Raw genomic sequence first — 16835 nt, forward strand, 5'->3', positions numbered from 1 at the left:
ATCCAGAACGTAACGGGTTCTTCCTTGGCCCGTACTACAGAACGTAACGGGTTCTTCCTTGGCCCGTACTACAGAACGTAACGGGTTCTTCCTTGGCCCTACAGTACTACACTCTTGCATGACATTTGATGAAAATCGGCCCAGTAGTTTTGAGGTCATCCCGATGACAAACAAATGGCACAGAACCTCCTTGGTGGAGGAAATAAGTGAAGTTGTTTAAAAAAGTTGCCTCTCGTCATCATCAGTTTGAACCAGGTGCATCTCATCTAGCCTCTAACTTTGATCCATTCACAGGCAGTGTTGGGGGTAACTCATTACAAAAGTAACATAATACATGTAATATATTACTTTTAGCAGTAACTCAGTAATATAACTTATAGGATTTCAGTAATATTCTACCAGTTACTTTGTCAAGTAACACAAGTTACAAATTGAGTTACTTTTTTTTTTTATCAAAGCACATTTGAATAAAGATACAATCATTTCCTAATCAAACTGTGTGTTTTTATGCAAAAAACCACTATAGATGACAATAACAAAGGAAAAGGATAATATTCAGAATTTTCGATTGTGTACACTGACTTCAAGGCGGTCAAAGCTATTTTTTGGGATGGTTCCGGGAAGGCGATGCTGCTGTCGTTTTGGTGAAAGTAATGCAAAAGTAATGTAATAAGTAACGAGTTAGGCCTTGGCCACACTGATCCGTCAGAAAATGGACAGAACGGATAGACGGATAGATTTATGTCCGTTGCATGTACAAGTAACCTACTTGTACAGCAGGTGGCGGTAAGCACCTTGAAGGTGTCAGCGACCCGCCTATAAACCGAGAGAAGAAGAAAGCTGGCGTCAGCTAGCTGTTAGCTCTGTGCGCTACGTTACTTATGTGGCAATAAAATGCCACCGAATGACCAGATTAGATGGTGAAATCAGACGGTGACATTGACTATCACGTTGTACAACAGCGGGATGGTGTACACAGCATTAATTATAGCCTCCTTCACTGCCTCGGCCGCCATCTTCTTTGAAAAGTTGAAACAAATCTCGGAACGCCTCCTCTCGAGACCTCAACTCTGATTGGCTAAACGAACAGTGACTATCCGACCATCGGACCATCCGATACGTCCATCCAGAAAAAGTTCATCCCTCTTCAATTTTCTGTCCATCAAAACGTATGCAAATTTTCTGGATACGTACGCTTCTGAGTACTCCACGGACAGTCGGACAGCTGTCATTGAAAATGAATGGAAGTGAACAGAGAAATGAACGCACACGGACAGACACCACGGATCAGTGTGGCCAAGGCCTTACTCTACACATACAGTAATATTGCAAAGTAACTTATTACTTTCAAATGAAAGTAACTAGTAATCTGTAGTATATTACATTTTGAAAGTAACTTGCCCAACACTGTTTATATATAAATGCAGGCCATGTTCACAGGCTGCAGAAAAAGTGGCTAGTTTGAAGCCTGAGCTGTGCTTAACCCTGACATTCACAGAGGCGCAACGAGGAGGCAAAATATGCAAAGAATATGCAAAAAATGAATATAGTGAGTAGTCATAAATGACTGTTTGGAGGGAGGGAGTAATACGTAAAGTAATACTATTACATTATTACATTGTATTACAATACAACACTGTCAATGACACACAAATGATGAACACATGTGTTCACAACTTACCTGTATTCTGAGAAACCATGGCCAAGCATATGCAGGAAATCTCTTCACCAAATGGTTGTACAGTTTTGGCCCGTTTAATTTGTGCTCCTGTTTCAAGACGATAGCTGCCATACCCGCTCTCCCCTCATGCCCTGTGGAGACACATTGGGAAATGTCACTAGTCGTGTTTCCATTACCCTCAGAAATGCGCAAAATCTAAATATCGCAATAGAAATTGGGTAATGGAAACACGTGAATTTCGAAAAACCTCCCAAATATCGCAAAAAGTTTTTGCTCTCTCATGAGGTGGTTTTTCAGACGTGTCGATATAGCAGTTTATCGCAAAAGTGTAATGGAAACACATTTTCCGCATTTGCACGTCATGTGACCCATCTTCTCCTTTGGAAAAGGAGCGGAAAATAAGTTCGGTAAGTAAGGTTCGATAAGCCGTGGCAAAACCTCAGCAGCAAGTGGAAAACTTTGAAGCAACGCTACCTAGCAGAAAGACGAGTGTTGTGCAAAAGCGGAGGCGGGAAAAATAGATAATGTGTAATGGCAGACATCGGTCCATGGTGACAGGCTGCCTGTGCGCGCATTTGAGCGGCGAGATGAGGGGATGAAAAGCACACACTGGTGCGGTGGTGCTGTCTGAAGTGAATACAGTGACTGTGAGTAATACATTACACACGTTTCAGGTGCAATGTTATAATTATAATACACGACATTCCGATTATTGAACCATATCAGCCTTTTCCCCCCTCCTCCATCTCTAAATCAGACCAGTTGTATTAGGCTATATTTTTTCCCCTGCCTGTCGCGCTCACTGCATTCACCGCAGCCAGCAACGTTGCCACTAATTTTATTTTGAATTGATAATCAGGCTCGTTTATATGCGTTGTAACTTCATGTTGTGATTTGCATTGACCATTGGTTGGATTTGAGCATGCAGGGGACGGGATATGGCCATATGGGGCAGATCCCCGTGCGTAATCACTGTGGCAGCTGCTGGTAATGGGGATTTGCGTTCAGGTGTGTGCGCCGTCAGACCAAACTCAACTTCAATGGAAACGCCTACAAGTCGCAATTGTACATTGTCGAAGTTGTAGAAATATCGCAATTATTTTGCGGAAAACTGTAATGGAAACACAGCTAGTAACGATAAGGAGCAGTATTTGACGAGTCATTCCAAAGTGAGCAGTTAGCACAGACCTGGAACGCTCACTCCGTAGACGTTCACCTCCTGGATGAAATCAAGGTTCCCTAAAATGTCTGAGACTTCTGTGGTGGCGACATTCTCTCCTTTCCACCTGTAGGACACAATCATTTTAGATGCACTTAAAGGCAACACTGTATTTGAAGGGGTGTGTAAGACTGACATGACACTGACATGACCATGACGTGACACACCTGTCATGAACATGAAGGAGGCTTTATGAGTGTTTGTGACTGTTGTCATTGAGTTGAGCATTTTGTTAAATGATGTCATTGTTAATGCAAAGTTGACATTGTTTGAGATGTCTTTGTTATGACAACTTGACATGAACCACCAAGACAACATAACCTGTCAATGTCTTCGTTATGACAACATAACCTGTCAATGTCTTCGTTATGACAACATAACCTGTCAATGTCTTCGTTATGACATTGACATATGACGATTATTTGGAAACTTCTATGTTTGACATGCATTTGATTATCGACATATGACGTTATTGTCATGAAGATGTTATTAAGTGTAATTACACTGTCAAATGAGTTTATAACAGTGTCATTAATATTTCCCATGACCTCAACTACAGTGGTACAATTTAATTCAATGCGAGTTGTCATAATGAAGACATTGACAGATTATGTTGTCTTGGTTAATGTCGAGTTGTCATAACGAAGACATCTCAAACTATGTCAACTTTGCATTAACAATGAAAGTGTCATCTCACTCTTATGATCAGTGTTGGGCAAGTTACTTTAAATTAGTAACTTAGTTACAGTTACTGCTGTGAAAAGTAACTTAGTTACTTTAAGTTACTCGTTACATTCCAGGTAACTAGTTACTAGGAAAGTAAGTTTGGAGTTACTTTTTTTTAAACTCAATTCTCTTATTAATGCACACACATTATTTTGGGGTTGCTGTAGCACAGTGTGGGACAAGACAACTGTCAAATTTGAGCATTGTACCCATTATCACTACGACGAAAAGTAGTGGAACAAGAAAACACAACATTTAGGCATTGAGGCATATTTATTATTGCCTTCAAAAAGTAGCCAGTACACTTTTGGCAGTGTATAATTAACAACTGTATCAGTAGTCTATAATATCCTGGCTGAACAACATAAAAACACTGTGGTTACCATTTGTAACAGCGGAGTGACAGTGAGCAGCAGAGCCCAGCGCTGCCTGCAGATAGGGACAGAGCAGAGCCCCAAAGCAGCTGCTCGTCACGGCTGCCTTTAATAGCAGTTCATCTCCAAAAGGCAGCAGACTTGCAGGCATTTTTTTTCCATTTCAAACAACGCGAAACACACCGTGAACACCCTCCAACGCGAGGGGAATCTGTGAGTGAGAGACGAGTACTTGCCTGGTGCAGCAGGGCACTGGTGACAGACAGCCTGAGAGAAGCGAGGAGGAGAGGGCTCCATGCTGCTGACTCGCCAAGCTGCCGGAGCGGTGTGAAGTGAACACCGTTACCGTACACAACACAGCTCGCGCAAAATGACCCGTTTCACTATCACAATTTGGTCCAGTAACATTAGAAAGTATAGAAGTGCCGCACGATTACGTCCTCATCAGACCGCCGTCAGACTCCAGGCATTTTCCTCTCTGCCCTCGCTGCTGTAGGTCCCGCACAGAATCGTTTTAGCTGGAAATACTCAGTGATTAAGGGGCTCACACGCAAATGTCGGTGCAGTTCGACTTAAAAAAAAGTGAAGTAACGAGTAGGGATGGGCATTTTAAGCAATTTAAATAGTCGAGTACTCTCCTTCTATTATGAACGAGTGCTCGAGTACTCGCGCTGGGGGCGCGGGCTGTGTGATTACTATGGTAATGACTGAGCAGCGGTAATCTGCTGTGTATCGGGCTGTTCACACATAACGTTTGCATTTTTGCATGGAAAAAGCGCTACCTGGAGCATTTTTGTCAGGAGAGGGACTGACTGTGATATTAGGTGACGCTAAGCTAACATCTAAAGCCTACCTTTAGACAGTATCTCCGATGGTTGGATTAGCGCTTTGGAGCAGACAAGTTGTGAAACAAGCGAAGGCATTTGATTTCCAATACATGTCCATTGTTGCTGAATAGTGATCACCATGATGCGATTGTCTCCCAAAAAGTGATTCTTTCTCCACATTTCTTGTGACTAACGTTATGGGAAACGACAGTGTAGTCAGTAAAGTAGTGCAACGTTTTGAATGAGTTTTATCGGGCGTGCGCTATGAAGAAGCGTGCTTCTCATTCGGGAGAATATCTCCAGCCACCATTTTCGGGAAGAGCTGGAAAACTTCCGGTTAAAACTTTCAAAATAATGTTACTTAAACAAAAGTAAATAGCTTATTGATGCACGTTGGAGGAGAAAAGGTATTTCAATGAATGAAGCAGCATCCTTGTATCAAAATACGTTGTGATGTTATATGGCGTGAAACTGTGGCTGTAACGCATTACTCAAAATAAATAATGTTACAATAAGCATTTTATTTTGAAAGCAACAAAGCGGATGACGTACTTGGTACATTCTGGCTGACTTGACGCCTGATAGAGTTTAGTCACAAGAAACCCAGGCGTGTTCGTTGAATGGGAGGGAAACACAGCGAGACCGGCCGTGCAGTTGCTGCTGGTTGCTGCCAGATCCACATGACGATGCGTGCGTAGATCTTCTAGACCATTTTTAAAGGGGTGGGGAGTGGGGCGAGTACCCGAACAGCAGAAACGTTACTCGAATACTGACGTTATGAACGAGTGCTCGAGTACCCGAGTACTCGCGCCCATCCCTAGTAACGAGTAACGAGCCTGTTTAAATCGCAATAACTGTAACTGCGTTACTGATTTTGACAAAGTAATTAGTTACAGAATTCGTTACCGAAAAAGTAACGTAGTTACTGTAACGCGTTGGTCCCAACACTGCTTATGATTCATCTATCTATACTTTGACTCAAGTAATGACGTTGTGTACTTTGTTACTTCGACTCAAGTAATGACGTTGTGTACTTTGTTACTTTGACTCAAGTAATGACGTTGTGTACTTTGTTACTTTGACTCAAGTAATGACGTTGTGTACTTTGTTACTTTGACTCAAGTAATGACGTTGTGTACTTTGTTACTTCGACTCAAGTAATGACGTTGTGTACTTTGTTACTTCGACTCAATGACGTTGTGTACTTTGTTACTTTGACTCAAGTAATGACGTTGTGTACTTTGTTACTTTGACTCAAGTAATGACGTTGTGTACTTTGTTACTTTGACTCAAGTAATGACGTTGCGTACTTTGTTACTTTGACTCAATGACGTTGTGTACTTTGTTACTTTGACTCAAGTAATGACGTTGTGTACTTTGTTACTTTGACTCAAGTAATGACGTTGCGTACTTTGTTACTTTGACTCAATGACGTTGTGTACTTTGTTACTTTGACTCAAGTAATGACGTTGTGTACTTTGTTACCGTACTTTGACTCAAGTAATGACGTTGTGTACTTTGTTACTTTGACTCAATGACGTTGTGTACTTTGTTACTTTGACTCAAGTAATGACGTTGTGTACTTTGTCCACCACTGATTATTTTTTAACAAGCCAATAAATATTCACAGTAAGGTCATAGGAATACGCATGGCATTATCTTAGATCCAGAACAGAACAGTCACATGCCAAGCTTTGGACCATGTTTTCATTTTGTCAGTTGTTAAAAGCATTATATTATTTTATATTATATTATATTATATATTATATTATATTATATTGTTTGTATGAAAGAAGACACAAAGATCTCACTATTCTCTGTGCAAAAACAAAGCAGCTGCATGGCTCATTAAACACCCTGCCAGGACTTGGAACAGGCAGACAAATAGTGGCATTGTGACCCTGAACGTTCCCTGAACACCCCCCCCCCCCACACACACACACCCCCCGATCGCAAGCAATTGATCCGCTGACATGCCTGACATGCCTGAGATGCCTGCTACCAAGCCTCTTTGCTGGGTAACTTCCTGGTCCTGACATGCCTGCTACCAAGCCTCTTTGCTGGGTAACTTCCTGGTCCTGACATGCCTGCTACCAAGCCTCTTTGCTGGGTAACTTCCTGGTCCTGACATGCCTGCTACCAAGCCTCTTTGCTGGGTAACTTCCTTGTCACGGTAATGACATCCCATGAAAGGAGCCCTGAACACAGAGGCCCATCAGGGTCGGGGAGAGTTGTATGGGGTAGAAATGTTGGAAGCACTGGTAGAAGTAGTACTCAGATCCTTTACATAAAAAGGAGAAGTTCACTCAAAATCAATGCTGATTTATTTTTGCACGTGATCTCACACTTATCAGAAAACAGTTGATAGTTTTGGGATGTGTGCGAGTGAGATTATAAGTGAGATGGTAAATGTAAAAATACTGCGGTCTAAAAATACTCCATTACAAGTAAAAGTCCTGAATTCAAAATGTTACTTAAGTAAAAGTACAAGCGTATTAGCAGCAACATGTACTTAATTATGCAGTGTTAGGGCCTGTGTCCACCTAGCGTCTTTTCATCAGCTCCGGCGTCTTTTTTCAGTTGTTTCCAATGAGGAGCGAGCGTATGCGGGCGCACACGGACGTCTAGAGAAAGTGCAGAGCGCCCAGCGTCTTTTTTCTGCGTTTTTGTGCACCCGGCTCCCAGCGCTCCCAGCTGAAAATATTTTAACTTTCAGAAAGACGCTGGTGTCGGCTGCTCCTTTTCTGGTAACTAATCATATGGAAAAACTATCGCAACAGAGACAGAACGGCTCAATTGTGGGAGCAGATCGGCTAGACACTTATATTATTTCTGGTGAGTGTTGTGCTTACTGCTTTTAATAGCGTAGCCTACCTGTGTTGTTAGCTTGCTAGCTGTCAGCTATCAAGCTGAACTAACGTTACTTGCAGACTGCTTCCTTGTATATTGTGCGCTGGGATCAGCGTTCCCCAGCGCACTCCCAGCTTTTAACGTCGGAAAAAGAAGCTAGGTGGACACAGGCCCTAACAGTGTATTATATGGTTTGTTTGTATCACCAACAAAAATGTGAGAGCATTTTAATGTAGCTACTTCATCAACGTGGGGCCACTTGTAGAATACTTTTGGTAGATTCATAATAACAGTACCACAGTAGAGAATTTAAACAACAGTTAGAATATGAAAGTCAATTCTTTATTCGTCATCAGAAAAGTAGCTTAATTAAAGCTGCCAAATAAGTGGAGTAGAAAGCACAATATGTCCCTTTGAAATGTAGTGGAGTGGACGTGTAAAGTAGCATCAAATGGAAATACTCAACAACAATATAATAGTACAACAATATAATAGTACAAGTACCTCAAAATTGTACTGAAGTACTTGAGTAAATGTACCTTGTTACTTTCCACCACTGGTTGGTTGGAAGGGGACATTTATCAGAGGAGAAGAGCAATTAGAATAGTGAACAATGTAGGCTATTATTAACACACCAATGACTTATTTTTAAAGTCACAGACATTGAAATTTAGGGATCTAGTGGATTTCAAAACTGCACAAATAGTGTTTAAAGCAACACAAAATCTACTGCCAAACAACATCCAAAAAATGTTCAATGATAGAGAAGGAGGATATAACTTAAGAGGGAGATTTAATTTAAAACAGCCGACTGTGCACACCACTAAGAAAAGCATGTGCATTTCTGTCTGTGGGGTGAAGTTGTGGAATGGTTTACCAGAGGAGTTAAAGGAAAGTAAAAATATTGTTCATTTTAAGAGAAAGTTGAAACACTTTATACTGGAGAAATATAGAACTGATGGTTAACTGTCTTTCGATGATGTATAGTTCAAATGCTAAAAATGTATATATGACGTATAGATCAAATGCTTAAAAAAGAAGAAGAAAAAAAAAATTGCTTGCTGTTTTTGTTAATTTGTTCGTTTGTTTTTTGTAATTAGACCATATGGAAAGTTTGTAATTTATAAGATGAACTGGGTTAGGGCATTTACAAGCTTATAGCTTCAGCCCTAACCTTTTCGGCCAGCATCGTATGTTTGTTTTGTTTCACATGTTTGTTTTTTGTGATGTGGCGCGAAATAAACTTGATTCATTCATTCATTCATATTCATTCATTCATTAAAGAAGGTCCTCACATGGCATTATAAATGGAGATTGGTGTGAGTGTGTTTGACAGGCGTATCCACAGCAGGGCAAGTTCACAAATACTTTGTTCTTTTTATGAATGAATGGAAAGTTGGGGGGGGGTCTTGCTCTTGGTGCTGTCCTGTGACATCACATCCTGCCATGGCTGTCCTGTGACATCACATCCTGCCATGGCTGTCCTGTGACATCACATCCTGCCATGCTGAAATGATGAAGAGGTGCGGCCAAGAGTGAAAGAAAGGAATTAGGGGAGTTCTTTGTGTGGACTCGGTTGGCCTGCAAGCTCATGTGGCGCCAAGGTGGGAGGACACACACACACACACACACACACACACACACACACACACACACACACACACACCTCAGGGGAAAGCGAGGCTGTCAACATGATAGATGCTCCTGCAATCAGTCACCAAGCACTGAATGCTTTGGTGCAGATCTGCGACATGAAAACACCTCATAGGTTAATAATGCTTTGGTGCAGCTCCGCAACATCAAAACACCTCATAGGTTTATAGGCTCGTTTGAGATGTGCAAGTTCTGCGCAGATTGGACCAGCGCCTTGCTTGGCCCGTTGCATGATGGTTAGAAAAGTTGTCCGACTTGCTCCGCCTGACCGACTGCGTGAGTCACGTGACTCTCGTGAGAGCGAGGCGGGCACAGAACTGCGCCCGACTGCGGCTGACAGAGGATGACGAGAAACGCATCAAGCTGAGCGCCCATTGGTTCAACACAGGTGCATCACAAACCCACAGTGAAGTGTAGAAACTTCAATTTTATATATATTCAACACTGCAGGGGCGGATATAGAGAAATATTCATGGAGTGGCAAAGGGGTGGCATGAAGATTTTAAGGGGTGGCAGAAATATATATTGCTGATTTAATCGCATATATCAATATTTGCTTGGAAAAGCCCCAAACTGAAGATATTTTAACTCAAAAACAATTGTATTACTTTGGCACGAGTGAAGCATTGAATAGACATTTCTAAGGTGGCATCAGAAATAATTGAATGAATTGTAACTTAATCATCTGTGTATAAAATCCACTGTATAAAAAAGCTGACTTGTAAAATATCCATATTTTACATAAATACCACCTGTAATGCCTACATTAAAATAAAAATATGTAATCTGAAGGGCTGGGTCATTTGTGAAGTGAGGGTGGGTGGCGCTAATGCATGTTTTCATTTATTTACAAACCGCTGTTAAAAACAAAACTGTAGAAGAAGAAAAGCAGCAGTGAGTGTTGTGAGGAATGAGGAAATGCCATTTCCTCATTTAACAGTGCTTGTCCCTCATCTAGCAAAGCCTTCTGCAGGCTCACCGGAATGAGTTTTGAAATGGAGGGACAATAAAATGATCCCCCCACCGACATGATTGCAAGTTCTTGGTAAACGACATGATAACGTCATATGTAACGGACATAAGTGCACCACAAGCCACCTAGTGTTTTGGACGTGTACCGCAGCCAACGCGCCGAGTTACGTTCGAGTATGCACAGTCTCGCCGGCGGCAAGGGTCCAAGTGGAGGCTGCGCAGAACCCTGTCAGCACCTTAAGCCCCTGTTCACACAGGACGCCGAAGCAACGCTCAACCTACGCTCAACCTACGCTGAACGCACAAGTTTCATTTAGGCGTCCTTGTTAAGAGGCGAAGCCATTCACACCACCCGCGCGCGCGTCACACTGAAGCCACGCTCACGCCTTGCTCAAGCGATCGTTCAGGATTCACGCCTATTTTCCAAGCGTGACGCGTGAAGCTTGAAGCTGCCATGCATGAAGTCAATGTGAGTTGTGGGCGGGTTCAAGGCGCGCCGAGGAGGCGCTGAGAGGAAAAGAGAAGGCTTCTTGTGTGAACGGCTCAGGCTTTGGTGCAGCTCCGCAACATCAAAACGCCTCATAGTTTGAGAGCAGATTGAGGCCAAATCTGCAATTTAGCACGAGGAAATAAATAGGCTTGGGTCGATATTTGATATGATCAGCTATCGCAGTATTTCGCGAATATGGCTGCACTGTGACATCCTGCCATGCTATACTCTACTAGTTTTCGGATAGTAAGAGACTAAAATAATCATACACATTTTTCTTTTTAATTCAAGTGGGGTCCCTTTTCCACAATCAGCCCGTTTTTCTGGAAATAGTAGGAAATTATACCAAATGGCCATTGTTTCCTCCAATGCTTTAAATAGTTATAGCAAATATCTAAGCTGTTAAGAATAATAATAGTAATAACAACAACAACAAACGATACAAAATAGTCTATATAAATTTGGTTAAGAAATAACCCCCCCAATGAAATAAATACATAAATACATAAATGACTAAATAAATAAATAAATAAAAAAACAAACAAAGAAATGTACACTAACTAAATAATGGCCATGGGCAATATTCTTTCTCCAAGATTTGTAATAAGTTTGCCAACATGCTTGTCATCTGAAGTTGTAAATCATTGATATTGTAAAAGGTACTTAATTACACACTTGCCAACAAAACTTTTCAACTGTGTACTTGGTGCCTCTCTTCTGAGAAAGTACCCAAAGAATTCAAACTAGCCTACTGAAATATGAATACATTTGCAAACAATATGACATTACTATAGTACTGTACATTGGTACACAGTTGTACCTGAAGGTAGGGGTTTCACAGACTAGTCGACAATCAAAACCACTAGTCGACACAGTGCATCATAATCTTTCATCTGTGGTTTTAGGAATAAACAATATAAATAAACAAGTAAAGAAATAAATAAATTTAACATAGATTTGTTTGAACAATCATTTTCTCCATGATGCCGTGTTAACTGAAGTTATTTATAGAGGGAAAGACTTGTCTATGTTGTTACTGGAGTCAAACAGTCGCTATCTTCAGCTCAGACAAGTCGCTGGGGTTTAGCGGCTCATTTGTAAACAGTCTCTCAGAGCCAATCAGGAGTGACTGCTATTTCACATAGTTATCTCAGAGCCAATCAGGAGTGACTCTGCTATTTCACATAGTTATCTCAGAGCCAATCAGGAGTGACTCTGCTATTTCACATAGTTATCTCAGAGCCAATCAGGAGTGACTCTGCTATTTCACAGTTATCTCAGAGCCAATCAGGAGTGACTCTGCTATTTCACATAGTTAACACTTTACTGCAGTGATACTCACGCCCGCCGTGTGGCCCGCGATGGAATTGCAAAAAAAAACCCCGCTGAATAAGTGTCCAAATGTTCAATGTCATTCTGGCCAATACTCCACTTCTGTTATAGCATTTCAGTCTGGAATATGGAATATCTTTCAATAATCTATGATTTAGCTGCTAAATTGTCAAATACTGCCGTCTACTCGCTACCCAGGCACTTATGTATGTACTTTACCTAACTAACTTAACCTAACTCACTATGCGGTGTGCACAACATTGTCAGACTAAACTCCGGCTGACACCCCAAAAACCTACATTCCGCCACAGAAAAATGTATATTGTTTGTTTATTAACTGGCCCCTGGCCTTCTATCATTTCACGAAAGTGGCCCCCGGGCAAAGCAAATTGAGTATCCCTGATGTACTGGCTGTTTTTGAAAACTTTTGGACAAGAATTGATCATTTTTAATGAGTGAAAAAAGGTGTGATATACACTATCTCCCATGACTAGTCAACTACCTTTTGGGAGTAGTCGATGAGTACTAAAATTCAGAAGTGGTGAATGCCCTACCTCAGGGGTTTACAAACTTTTTCGGCTTCAGTACCCCCTGCCCCCTTTACCCGACTACAACATTTTGCTCAGAAAACTGCAAGAGAAAACTAAAGCATAATGATGCAATGAATGAATGATAACCCACATTTTGAAGAATATAACATTACAAAATAAGAAATGAGTGAAAGAATTGCAATTAGTGCCTCCTGAGCAGATTGATTTTAACGTTCCATTTTCCCCTTTCTCTCAAGTACTCCCTGCAGTACCCCTGCAGTGCCCCTCGGGGTACGCGGACCCCAGTTAGGAAACCAATGCCCTACCTGAAGGTGTCTCCGATGCGGTCACGGAAGTAGAGGAAGTCCCTGTGGTCGTGGAGCAGGAGGTCTCCAGTGTTGAAGTAGGCGTCCCCCTCCTGAAACACATCCCTGAGCAGCTTCTGTTCAGACTGGGCCTTGTTCCCGGCATAGCCCAGGAACTGGTTCATTGCCGACAATGGAGCCACTAGGATACCAGTCTCTCCTGTACACACAGAGTACGTGATTAGTGTCGTGTAGGTACATTTACTATTCTCATGAAATACATTTCGTTCTCACAAAAGTTTGAGGCACCTTAGATTTGTATATACATTTAGATCTTTTTTGTTTTCTGCATAGTCAGTAGAGTATGTGCTTTAAAGCCGCCCTCCAGTCATTTTCCTGTATAAGCGTTGGTGTTCTATGAAAACGTTCTATCTACCTTTGGCATGTCATCATTTGCGCCGGAGAACTTATATTGATAAGAACCGAAGGCTAATAGTATGTTCCACTGCAGCGCTGTTGTCAAAAAAAGCAGAACACCTTCACCTCTCGACCTCATTAAACTATTTGGCGATACAATGGAAATGAGCGGAAACAGTATGGCTGCTTCTACCTCCGCAAGGATTTGTCTCAAAGCCGCAATATTAATACATATCAACAACCAGCCAACAGATATCAAAGGTGGTGGGCCTTCGTAGCGTAGCTCGAACTGGTTAACAGTTATATCAAATTGGTCATTCAGTGGCATTTTACACCCACGTATTGAACGTAGCTAACACCTAGCTAACGCCAGGGTAGCTATTTATATCAAGACAGTATTACTTAGCAGATGTCCATTATGTCCGACCTCATCACCTGTTTTAGCAACAGCTTATGTATTTTTTTTTAGCACAAAATGAGGTTATTTGTAAAACAAAAACAACAAAAACAAACAAAACTAGAACGACCGCACCGCGTATTTATGCCTCCGCCATTAGCTCATTCTTGAGTCCAAATCGCCATTTGAGGCAAATTGGAAGAAATTCCGTCAAGGCGCTCCTGAGATGTTGAGTTACAGAGCTTGGCAATTGGGTGTGTGAGGTCACAGTAACCTTGAACTTTGACCACCAAAATCGAATCAGTTCATCCTTGAGTCCAAGTGACGTTTGAGGCAAATTCAAAGAAATTCCATCAAGACATTCCCGAGATATCGCGTTAACAAGCTTGAAAATGGCATTCGAGAGGTCACAGTGACATTGACCTTTGATAACCAAAATGGAATCAGTTCATCCTTGAGTTCAAGTGACGTTTGAGGCAAATTCGAAGAATTTCCATCAAGCCGTTCTTGAGATATCGCGTTAACGAACTTGGGAATGGCGTTCGTGAGGTCACAGTGACCTTGAACTTTGACCACCAAAATGTAATCAGTTCATCCTTGAGTCCAAGTGACGTTTGAGGCAAATTCGAAGAAATTCCATCAAGACATTCCCGAGATATCGCGTTAACAAGCTTGAAAATGGCATTCGAGAGGTCACAGTGACCTTGACCTTTGATAACCAAAATGGAATCAGTTCATCCTTGAGTCCAAGTGACGTTTGAGGTAAATTCAAAGAAATTCCATCAAGCCGTTCTTGAGATATCGCGTTAACGAACTTGGGAATGGCGTTCGTGAGGTCACAGTGACCTTGACCTTTGACCACGAAAATCTAATCAGTTCATCCTTGAGTCCAAGTCGATGTTTGAGGCAAATTTGATTAAACTCCGTCAAGGCATTCCTGAGATATCGCGTTAACAAGCTTGAAAATGGCGTTCGAGAGGTCACAGTGACCTTGACCTTTGACCACCAAAATCTAATCAGTTCATGCTCGAGTCCAAGTCTATGTTTGAGGCAAATTAGATTCAATTCTGTCAAGGCATTCCTCAGATATCGCGTTAACGAACATCGGACGGACGGACATACGTACGTACGGACGGACGGACAACCCGGATCCATAATGCCTCCGGCCTGGCTATCGCCGGGGGAGGCATAAAAATGCTGGCAAACAATGTGGCTAAACAGACCAGGGCACTCACTCACTCACTCTCAGCAATATAGGAAATAGCGTAGAAATAACAAAATACACTGGAGGGGGGCTTCAAGACATCCTGTATGTATTACAAATTCAATAATATTCACGTTGATGTTACCTATTTGTGCTCGTATACATCTTCCAGAGTCTGTTCGGATTGCGTCATATGTTTGTGGATCACATTTCAAGAGCTCAAATGGCATAGTAAGCTGTAAGAGAAATACACCAAACTCAGTGGAAGCGTATGTCACTGCAGATACAAACAGCTTAGTACCATCCCTCCCCCCATTCTAATGATACTAAGCTGGTTGAAAATCGGAAAAGTAACCGTTTAATTTACTTGAATCTTTTTTGCTTCATTGGTTCACGGCTCCATTTTATATGGCAGCTTATATTCTTTTCTTCTTTCTGATTTCCGCCCACATTGTTAGCCTGGTAAACCAGCCCATCACATGAACTCACATTTCATTTGGTTCTGCGAGATGGTCTGGCCCCAAGGCCTGGGAGGGCGTTCAGCAGAAGCTGCAAAGTGGATGAGCCAATCAGCGACTGCGCTCAGTGCCCTGTGACCGACAGCGCAAGTTGGCCAATCAGGAACGCCACTAGCAGTGCACTAACAAAACAGTAATGGCCGCCTCCTTGCCTGTCCCCCTCGAGGAGTCATGTCAGCGTTTGTCTAGTTTAAACAGCCATAAAGTGCCGTTATTGCAGAAATAGACTCAATAACAACAATTAAACAAGTACAGGAGTATCGCCGCAACCGTGGGGTTTCTCGGCGGAAAATATGTTTTTGCCGTTCTCCCGAGTGGATTTGGGTTTGACTGGATCCAACGCTGATTGGCTGAAGGAGTTGTCTGTCAAGGCAAGTACACCCGCCCACTGCGATACACTGGGAGAGAGCTTGGGGCCAGACCATCACGCAGAACCAAACGAAATGTGAGTTCACGTGATGATGGGCTGGTTTACCAGGCTACCACAGTTTCTCCCCCAATTGTACTTGGCCAATTTCCCCCCTGCTGCTCTGGTCGCTGCTCCACCCTCTGCCGATCAGGGGAGAGCTGAGACTAGCACCATGCTTCCTCCGACGCATGCGCAGTTGCCAGCCACTTCCTTTCATCTGACAGCGGGAGCTTCACCGGCAGGACGTACATGATGATGATGATGTTGATCGGTAGAGTTCTGTCTCAGCACAAGCCATGCTGTTCCTCATAGTAGCTCTGGAAAGTTGGGCAAAAAATAATAGTGACTGAGGCTCACTGAAATGTACTTTGTGTGACTGTGTGTGTGTGTGTGTGTGTGTGTGTGACTGTGTGTGTGTGTGTGTGACTGTGTGACTAGGCTCTTTCACACCGGCCTTGAAAGCCGAAAAATGCACGGAAAATAGGATTCGCGCCTCCGATGTGAAAGTCATGAACGCGCGTTGGTGGATAATTCTTGTACGGACAACCCGCCTCCACCTGAAAGCGTCGGAGCAGCAAGGCGGAACAGTGCGAATGTTTCATAAAAAAATTACAGGGGAAATCACCTCATGCAGCAAGAAGGACAGTGAAACTAAAAAAGTAGCCTATACAATCATGCGCCAGGAGGAATGCTCCGTGCCTGACTGTGTAGTAGGTTATATAGCTGTCTGTGGCGAGTTGGTCTGACGATATTCCCTCTGGAAACCAGCTCCAGAACGGCAATCTGTCTAGCTAAGCCACTTGTGCATTCCCTACTGTTTGGTTGTTGAATACAAGGTGACACCATATCGACCTGCTTAGTAGGTGAATTTACTTCTATGAAATGTGTTGTATAAATAAAGTTGGCTTTCCTTGAATGCAATTAATGCAAC

The 16835-nt window shown here is 42.4% G+C and overlaps 1 protein-coding gene across 1 annotated transcript in view; it reads right to left on the bottom strand.

Annotated features, from left to right (window-relative positions):
• LOC310780415 (long-chain fatty acid transport protein 6) overlaps window positions 1-16835 on the bottom strand; it is a 41342-nt gene that overhangs the window by 589 nt on the left and 23918 nt on the right. Inside the window, exons 6-9 of the mRNA XM_083640986.1 lie at window positions 15123-15213; window positions 12981-13179; window positions 2870-2967; window positions 1682-1812 (exon numbers count right to left, since the gene is read on the bottom strand). Of these exons, the coding sequence (XP_083497112.1) occupies window positions 1682-1812; window positions 2870-2967; window positions 12981-13179; window positions 15123-15213 (519 nt within the window). The remainder of the gene's footprint in view (window positions 1-1681; window positions 1813-2869; window positions 2968-12980; window positions 13180-15122; window positions 15214-16835) is intronic.

This window comes from Poromitra crassiceps (genome assembly GCF_964638095.1).
Source record: "Poromitra crassiceps genome assembly, chromosome: 8".
In the NCBI taxonomy this organism is placed as follows: domain Eukaryota; kingdom Metazoa; phylum Chordata; class Actinopteri; order Beryciformes; family Melamphaidae; genus Poromitra; species Poromitra crassiceps.